This window comes from Triplophysa rosa, linkage group LG19, assembly GCF_024868665.1.
Source record: "Triplophysa rosa linkage group LG19, Trosa_1v2, whole genome shotgun sequence".
In the NCBI taxonomy this organism is placed as follows: Eukaryota; Metazoa; Chordata; class Actinopteri; order Cypriniformes; family Nemacheilidae; genus Triplophysa; species Triplophysa rosa.
Window position 1 is genome coordinate 8,386,717 of NC_079908.1, and position 9,782 is coordinate 8,396,498.

General features: G+C 35.9%; 1 protein-coding gene across 1 annotated transcript; it reads right to left on the reverse strand.

The window, feature by feature from the left end:
• Positions 1-974: 974 nt before the first annotated feature.
• LOC130570214 (neuronal acetylcholine receptor subunit alpha-10) lies at positions 975-9,246 on the reverse strand. Its single transcript, XM_057360415.1, is given in 5 exon segments — positions 975-2,100; positions 3,956-4,488; positions 6,054-6,208; positions 6,320-6,465; positions 9,148-9,246. Coding segments are annotated over 5 exon segments (1,554 nt in total). The 5' UTR covers positions 9,209-9,246; the 3' UTR covers positions 975-1,441.
• Between the last annotated feature and the right edge of the window lie 536 nt (positions 9,247-9,782).

The window sequence follows — 9,782 nt, forward strand, 5'->3', positions numbered from 1 at the left end:
ACGTCGAGAGACCGACAGAAAGGAAACCAACGTTACTCACATACATCGAATCAAAGCAACCTCCTCGGGGTGATTTTAAGACGATCTTTTTCTCCAACTACTTTCTGCTGGAAAGTATCTCCATAGATATCTTTGAGTATCTCTGCTAAAAGCCTTAGTACCGCGGGGCCCTACGCGTCTCTGCTGGAAAGTCTTTAGAATATTAGCGCAGGTCCTAGCTCCTGCCTGTCTTTTATCCTTATTTTTATACTTAAAATAATATACTTTTTAAAATTTATACTTTTTATACTTTTTATACTTAAAATTTTTATACTTAAAATCCACAGACCAAAAAATAAGAGACGCATTGTGACCCTGGATCACAAAACCAGTCTTAAGTAGCACGGGAACATTTTTAGTAAAAGACAAAAATACATTGTGTGGGTCAAAATTATCGATTTTTCTTTTATGCCAAAAATCATTAGGATATTAAGTAAAGATCATGTTCCATGAAGATATTTTGTAAATTTCCTACCTTAAATATATAAAAACTTTATTTTTGTGAGTGGATGGTCTGCCACAGTGCCCCTGATTAACAACCTCAAAGGCAATTTTCTCAATATTTTGATTTTTTTGCGCTCTCAGATTCCAGAGTTTTAAACGGTTGTATCTCAGCCAGATATTGTCCTATTCTAACAACTCATATATCTATAGAAAGTTGATTTATTCAGCTTTCAGATTATGTAAAAATCTCAATTTCGAAAAATTGACCCGTAAGACTGGTTTTGTTGTCCAGGGTCACATTTTAAAATTATTTTCCTTTTTATTTGTGTTTAGGTAAAATGAAAAAAATAATAATTTTGTGAACTACTAACTTTCTCCCAAATTCCAAATAGAAATATTGTTTCTATTTGCATTTATTTGCAGAAATTTTAACTTGAAACAGGTAAAAATAACAGAAAAGCTCTGTATTTTTTCAATCTCTGTATTTTAATACAACAGTAATATTTGTACATGTATTCAGGAAAAGTTAAACACTTTTTTATATGATAACTTGGATCTTTATCACAGTTTTCATGTGTCTTGTCATGCTCAGTCTTTCACATTGCTGTTGGATGACTGTCACTCATGAGGTTTGATTTTGTTGAAATTCAACAGACACTGGAATGACCACAATACATCTAGAAATGCTGATTTGAAATTGGAATGGTCTCTTATAATTTTTTCTGCAGCTGTATATGTGTGTGTGTGTTTGGTCCTGTGGGGACATTATTCGCCCCGTTGAGAAAAACAGCTTCTAAATAAAACAAAACGATGTTTATTCGAAAACTGAAAAATACAGAAAGGTTTGTGTGAGGGTTAATTATAGGGTGAGGGTTATGGGATACAGTATACAGTTTGTACAGTATCAAAATCATTATGTCTATAGAAAGTGTGTGTTTACAGTATACATTTCAAGCACTCAGACCGCTTTTCCTATAATAAGCAAACTCATGAGGAATACCATAATGAAGAAGATCCACATAAAAAAGCGATCCATGACTTTGGCGACTTTGCGCCACTCGCCGTTCCGTCTCTGTGTGGCCTTCTGATCATAATAATAATTAGCGATGTACTCTACGTTCCTCAGCAGGGTTTGTTGATGGCATTTACACTGACCTTCCAGAAGCATCTCCCTCTTGTTTCCGCCCATTCCGCTCTCACCTGCTTTACCTGCACAACCCCTAGTAGCTCCTCCCATCTCACCAGGGTCAATGCCCACACAGTTGCTATCCTTCCAGCCACCTACTGACTCTTTTTCAGTGGACAGGGTAGGACTGACGTCTTCATTCAGTTTGTCTTTAGAAATTCCTCGTACTCTCAGAGCCAAGTCCTCACCCCTGGCACTAGCGTTTACAGCGCAACTCGTTTCTTTCTGGGTAGATTTGTCTGTGTGAGTGGGCAGGCAGCTCTCGCCCAGATCATAAACAAAGCAGATTCGAGCCAGATAGTTGAGAATTAATCGTCTGGCCCAGGCGGGAACAGGTTGGGCCTCGGGTCCTCAGTGGTGGATGTTCATAATAAAGATGGTCAAGGCTGTAGAAGCTGTGATCATGGTCATTGTGGCTATGTAATATTTCCCTGTGGAAACACAGAGATTAATGAACCTCATCCAACAGACTTCATTACAAAGCACTTAGTATTGAACGGACAGTTATAAACAATCGCAATGTGACTTGACTATTGATTATTCAATCTCAGGAGGAAAGTTAACTTAATTGATCTCAATGGTAAACAGGAACTGGGTTACACCTCTAATATAAAGATACAACAGTGTTGCTAATGCAAGGCACATCTGCATACAGTCCCATTTCATTAGAAAGGGTCATTAAAAACCCTGCAGTTATTGACCCTTAGCGTTCATTGTTTATTGCAACAGCTAATTTGCATCTCATATTGAGCTCATGTCGTGTGGGTTAGGGTGCTTTTCTCTTTGGTGGATCATTTAATTGCACCAATGCATACCATTAAGGGGGTGTTATACTTAATATAGCAGATTAAACATTTATATAACATGAGCCCACTTGCATGGGAAGGACATAAAAGTGGAAATGATGGTGGACTAATTGTCCGTCATTGGTTGTTAATATAGATCAACTTGGTTTTATTATGTTCAACAGCCAGTCTGCACTTTTTAAGTGAGTGGAATGTCAAAACACAAGAGCGTATTAACAAAATTATCAACAAATCAGTTAAAACTACAGAGATACAAACATGCACGGTATGTGGAAAATACAGCGTTTAACATAACATATACAGTGTTGGGTAAGTTACTCTGAGAAAGTAATTAATTACTAGTTACTAATTACATATTCAATAATGTAATTTGATTACTGTACAAATTACTCTCTCCAAAAAGTAATTAATTACTAATTACTTTTTATATCCTACATCAACCTTAATTAGAATTGAATCAAGGATAGACATTTAACAGCTTATTTAATTCATTCAAATAAATAATTAATAACTACATAAATTATCCTTATTAACTGACCAAATTATACAAATGTGAGAAGGATACATTAAAGCATGCATTTTAAGGTTAGACATAAAATTTCAGGTCATGTCCACTATTGAATATATTACACAGTATTTAGTTCAATTACATCAGAAGTAACTGTAATTAAATTAAAGAAAAATAAGAGTAACCCCTTACTTTACTTTTTCCAAGGGAAAAGTAACTAAATTACAGTAACTAATTTTTTAGTAGCTAGTTATACCCAACACTGAACACATAACAACATAACAACAACATATCAAATCATATAATATAATGCTGCTAGGATCAATTAAATAGCATACACATTATAGAGCTAACGATGTAAAAAAGGATGAGAATGAAAATTCAAAATGTGCAGTGTAATTTGGAAATAATACTTTATACCCATTGCATATAGATGTAAATTTAGTATTATGCCAAAAAACAATACTCATTCTTAGTTACAAAAAGAATGCAGACTCAAACTCTAATTGCAATAAAAATCTTAAAGGTGCAATAAGCAATTTTTGAGAAACACTGTAGATCCGGGCTATTCAATAGGCAGCCCACGGGCCGAACCGGCCCTGAATGTAATTTTTTCCGGTGAATACTGTAGTATACTGAAGTATTTTTTCATGTGGGCAAATATATTACTATTGTATAGTAAAGGACAGAAAACATAGAATCCAGAAAAATTTCAACAGAAAAAAACGGAATTTGTAAAAAAAAACGAACTTTTTTATTGTTGTTGTGTCATCCCTCATATTGCAAGCCATATCTCTCCGGCCCCTCATTTGGGATGCTCTTCATTAACTGGCCCCCATGACAAACTAATTGAATAGCCCTGCTGTAGATATTTGAATTTAATACCCAAAAACACACACCTTCCCAAACGAAACACATCCTTGCCTTCACTGATCCACCCTCAAAATTAGTAAAAAAAAGTAAACATCTCACCAATAAGCGGCACATGCTCTGAAGGAGGCATGCTTTCAGCGACGAGCATCTGGAAGACAGTTAGGGCCAGTAACACTGTGACCCCTAGAGATACTTTTTCTCCAGAGTCAGCCGGCAGGTAGAAGTCCTGCGGAGCCAGGAAGGAGATCATCATGCATGGTATGAGCAGATTGAAGATGTAGAAGGAAGCTCTTCTATTCAGGTGAAGTGTGAATGTGATATCAGGATAGGGGTCTGAGCAGCAGCCATAGAGGATGATGTTCTTCTTAGCAGGCATGCCCAGAACCTCCCACTCCACATTCTCCACAAAGTCAGCCAGGTCAGCACTGTCCAGGGCTTTATGAAGGTCCATCTGGTTGCCGTTGTGCGTCCAGGAGCCGAAGGTGAGGCGGCATTGCTGTGCATCAAACGGAAAGAAGGATACATCCACCTTGCAAGAGCTCTTGGTTATTGCCGGCTGATCCCACATGATCTGGCCGTCATGACGGATCACCACGTTGGTCTCCATAGAGCTGGAGAACTGGTCATCTGCGCTGCGGAGATGACATCACAAAGTACACACAGTTTCTGAAATTACTGCATTTTCAAGCATGAGACAAAAAGCTAAAGGTCTATTCACACTAAAAGTCAAACGGAATTTCTTAACAATCCATCCGACATGGATTCACAATAAATCTCACTGAATCTTTCACATGGTCTATTCATACCAAACAGAAAACTGATATGAAATGCAAATGAATAGTCTATTCTTTCATCAATTACTCACCCTCACGTCATTCCAAACTTTCTTGTACAGAACACAAAGTATTTTCATGAACGTTGGTAAACAAACAACATTAGCCCCCATTGACTTCCATTGTATGGACACAAAACCACTGGAACATTTCTCAAAATATCTTCTTTTGTGCTTCACAGATGAAAGAGTCATATAGAGGTTTTTAACAACATGAGAGTGAATAAATAATGACAGAATTTTTATTTTTGGTATGAACTATGCCTTTCAGAATTAATATGTTTTTTATTTATTTCAAGTTTACTCTGCATAAATCATCCTCTTAATTTACAACATGTCACCAGATTTTTCTTCTTATTAACAGCTAGACTCAACCAGATTTATATATGTCACATGATTTGTTTATTTTGGCTTGTTGTGACACACAGAACAGCTCAAAATATTAGCGTTTGAATATAAAACTTGTTCTGAAAAGTAATTACAATCTTGCCATGTTTTGCAATGACAAGCCTCCAGGACAGTTGAGTGTACAGCTTAAGCCATCTGTCAACATACCCGAGTCAGATAAGTCTTTCAAGGATTAGTTCATCCAAAAATAAAAATTTTGTCATTATTTACTCACCCTCATGTCAGTACAAACCCACTTGATTGCTCTTGGCAGTCTGTTTAAGCTTCTGCTGGATGTAAATGAATCACAAAAATGTGTGGAAACTGACTGAAATTTAAAGGTGCTGTGTGTCATTTTTTTGGAGGATCTATTGACAGAAATGCAATATAATATACATAAGTATGTTTTCAGAGACCTTACGTAATGAATCGTTATGTTTTTATTACATTAGAATGAGCTATTTCTATCTACATACACCGCGGGTCCCCCTGAGTGGAATTCACCATGTTGTTTCTACAGTAGCCCTAAATGGACAAACTGCTCTAAGAGCACGTTTTTGTAAATACGTTATCCCCTTCGGGAAGAAGCGAAAACATGACGACATCTTAGTTCTGTGTCAGCCACCAACCGTAGTGCTGCGAAAAGGAAGGGGTGAAATGAGCCGTTGGTTGCAATTCACAACCTCACCACTAGATGCTGCTAAATTTCATACACTGGACCTTTAAGTTGTTATTTACTGACACCTGTTAATAAACAACAACTTCCAAGTTTATTTACAGAATGCATAGTTACAACCCTGAATTTTGATTGGATGAAATTGTGACTGCAGAAACTACAGAATGTGTAGTTGCTTGAACACAATTTGTTATAAAAAACACAATTCTACTGACTGAACACTCTCATTAACAAACCGTGCATAAGAGTGTTCAGTCTGTGGAACAACAAAGTGACTCAAACTCAATACCAATCCGACCTACTTGTTATATAGGACAATATCGGGTCTCCATACATAACTACTAGGTATACGGATGGTATCAAGCCCATCGTAATCTGTCTTGTTCCAGGAGAGATAGGCATCAAACCACACCTGACGAATCCACAGGTATGTTGTCAGGATCTGGTTCCTTTCATCCTGGAGATGAAAAGAGGCCTTCAGAATAATAAATATGCAAAAAAACACCACAACCACAAATCGATTTATTAATGGAGATGATGAGAAAGAAAGTGACTACACAGTCATTACCATATCAATGATCTGTGAGAGAGTGATTTGCAGTGTGACGTTAATGATGTTGTCCGTATCTTCAACAGGCCTCAATGCACTGGTGTAATTCACGAACAAATCATTCAGCAACTTGTACGCATATCTCCCCTGGGCACACAAACATACTGCCAGAAAGGGGAGACATGTGAGAGAGAACTTGGTTTACATACATCTCAAATGGTAGAGCACATAGCATAGAGTCATTTATTAAGTATTACAATTTAGAGTAAAACACCTATCCACAAGTACAAAATGAGCTTGGTGACAGGTGACAGAATAGACAGATGAGGGCAATTTCATTTTTTAGAGCAATAAACTCATAAGTACATCATCAGTTTACAGAGGCACGCATGAAACCTTCTCAAGATCAACCCACAAACTATTAAACCAGTTTAATTATCCTGGTTGCATTGGGGGAAATAAAAATATCCCTAAAGTAATTCCCTAAATCCCTTGATTATTGTTGACATTTGGGCAATTCCGTGAAAATGTCAACCTAACCAAGAAAAAATTAAGTTTTTACCAGTGGTTTTTACTATGGTAACAGCACAGATTTTAACATTTGGTGGTTGAAATACCCATGTGAGATCTCTCTTCAAATTTGTAAAGCATTTGTTTTATTTTTAGTGCATGATTTTTCATAGTCAGGTAAGTGGCATTTTCAGGATTGTCACATCCATAACGCTATACTGTATATTCCTCATAAATGGACACATGAAAATGAATATAAAGTAACTATTTTATGTTCTATAAAGAGGCATCCCTTCTCCATTCATTGGGTATTATTGCTTCAGGATTGTGCATTTTATTTTACAGAAATCCTACAAAGTTTATCGTCTCACAAAAACCGCGTCCTTTTTTTGTCACATCCATAACGCATGTTTATTTCCCTTTTTTTAAATATATATTTTTTTGATGTTTAGACTCTGTCAACAAGGGTTCAGTAAAATATAAACAGATGGTTCAATATATTCGTAACAAATTCATTCTCTTAGCATTTTTATGTCACGTCCATAACGCAAAATGTCACGTCCATAACGTTGGAATTGCCCATTTGTATTTAACAAGGATTATATAAAGTAAACAAGGATAACATACATCAGCAAGTATTAGATGATATGATTAACTATAATCACCTTCCTTCCTTGTCTGGAGGGATAAAAGTGAAATTATAAATTAAACTTTTACATAATGTACAAGGCAAAGAGATTTAATTTACAATAACGTGCACACATTACAGTGAGCAAAAAACAGGGATAGTCAACACTTGTTTTCTTATTAGTAACCAGCTAGATATTCAGGATATTCAACTTTGCATGATTTAGCTGCAAATTTAGGATGGCTTGATGGCAAAACTACACTGTTAAAAAAATATATTTCACAGAATTTTACAGTTTTTCATGTATTTGTTTAAATATGATAAAAAATGTAAGATTATAGAAAAACGGGAAAACATGTAATTTTACAGGGGGTAAAAATATTTTACGGTTTATTTCTGGCGCACCACCTGCCAGACAATTTCAGATATTTTACATGTTTTTTTTAAATACGGTCAAAAACTGTAAAATTACAGAAAAAGACAGCAAATATACAAGAAAAATGGGGAAATGTAATTTTACAGTGTATTTTTTTAGCAGTGTTTGATGAATGAGTGAGCAAATGAGAAATATAACATTTCATGTTGCAGTTCATAGGCTATTTGGTCTCAAGTTGTGGTTAAACTACTGTTCTGTCACAACATGTTTAGCAGATTAACAATTGAGCTCAATTACTCATTACTGTTCCCTGGGGATAAGCGTGGTCAGGCTTTCCTTGCCACATAAATTCACTCCATGAGCCAAACAAAAGAGATCTAATCGAAGGGATAGTGGTGTAAAAGGATGTGTGAGATCCAGCTGGCAGTATCATTCTCCTGCAGCATCAACACTCAGAACACTTGAGATTCTTGGGATACAGTGTCAAAGCATGCAAAGCACTGCAAAGATGATCATTCAAACAACGCAAAAATGCTTTTGGGCCATCAATATTTGGTAATAACATCCTTAGCTGACAAAAAAACTCATTTCATTTAAGTGCCGCAATTTTTTTTTTTTAACAAGGACAACACAAACTTACAATTCTCCCCTCACACACACACATGCCAAGACAAGCCACTCAGAGGAGTTCCCTTTCTGAATAATTAATAATAATAATTGAAAAAGCACCTCCTGAGAAAATTAAATAGAAATTCCAGGCAATACAGGGACCATGGGTCTATGTCAACATGCCCCTGTGGGAGGCACTAATTATTTATCAGTGGGTCTTCAGTAGGTCAGATATTTTTCAGTGCTGTCATAATGTTAGTTTTGTGTGTTGTGGGTTAGAAATACAGATGTGCCAGATTACTTTGTGATATGTAAGGCATGAGGCATAGAATCGTATGACATAATGATCATGTAAAATTGTATAGTTGCAAACTTGCTTGAAGATTACTGGAGTACTTGAAAAAGAACTGCAATGTAGACTAATGCATTTTACAGCAAATACATTTAATTTTTTTAAATAATTAAATAATTTAATTTATTAGTATATTGTGTGACACAGAAACTAAATAATCAAACAATCGCCCGGTTTTATACACAAATTCCCCAAAATTGCAACAGTGTAATAAGAGGCAAATTATTTTAAATTAAATTGTATTAATTAATTAATTATTGCAATGCAAGAGTGAAACAGTAATAAGCAACATTTTATAACAAAACAGCATATGCATTAAAGAAATGCATAAAGAAATGCATAGAAACAAAATAGGTGAGCTAAAGTCCTACCTGGAATAAAGCCAATGGTGACGAGCAAATGCAGAGAAGCCAAAACACAACGTGGATTCATTTTTTTGTCGTGAATGAAGAATAAAAAAACTCATGCGGTCTCACGAAGACAGATGTAGTAGTTGTTGGTTATTCCCTTCAAGACAGTGCCGTGTTGTCACCACGAGGCAGCGCAACATCCATGCGCGTTGCACGCGGCGGGAGGAGTGTGGCGTGCTGCTGCTTGCGGTGGTGAAGTCAGGAAATCTCTCGGTAGCTATTCATCATTATCATCACTTTTATTACAGACTCGAAGTCCAATTTTAAAAANCATTTTATTTTACAGAAATCCTACAAAGTTTATCGTCTCACAAAAACCGCGTCCTTTTTTTGTCACATCCATAACGCATGTTTATTTCCCTTTTTTTAAATATAAATTTTTTTCATAGACTGACATTTTTTGATGTTTAGACTCTGTCAACAAGGGTTCAGTAAAATATAAACAGATGGTTCAATATATTCGTAACAAATTCATTCTCTTAGCATTTTTATGTCACGTCCATAACGCAAAATGTCACGTCCATAACGTTGGAATTGCCCATTTGTATTTAACAAGGATTATATAAAGTAAACAAGGATAACATACATCAGCAAGT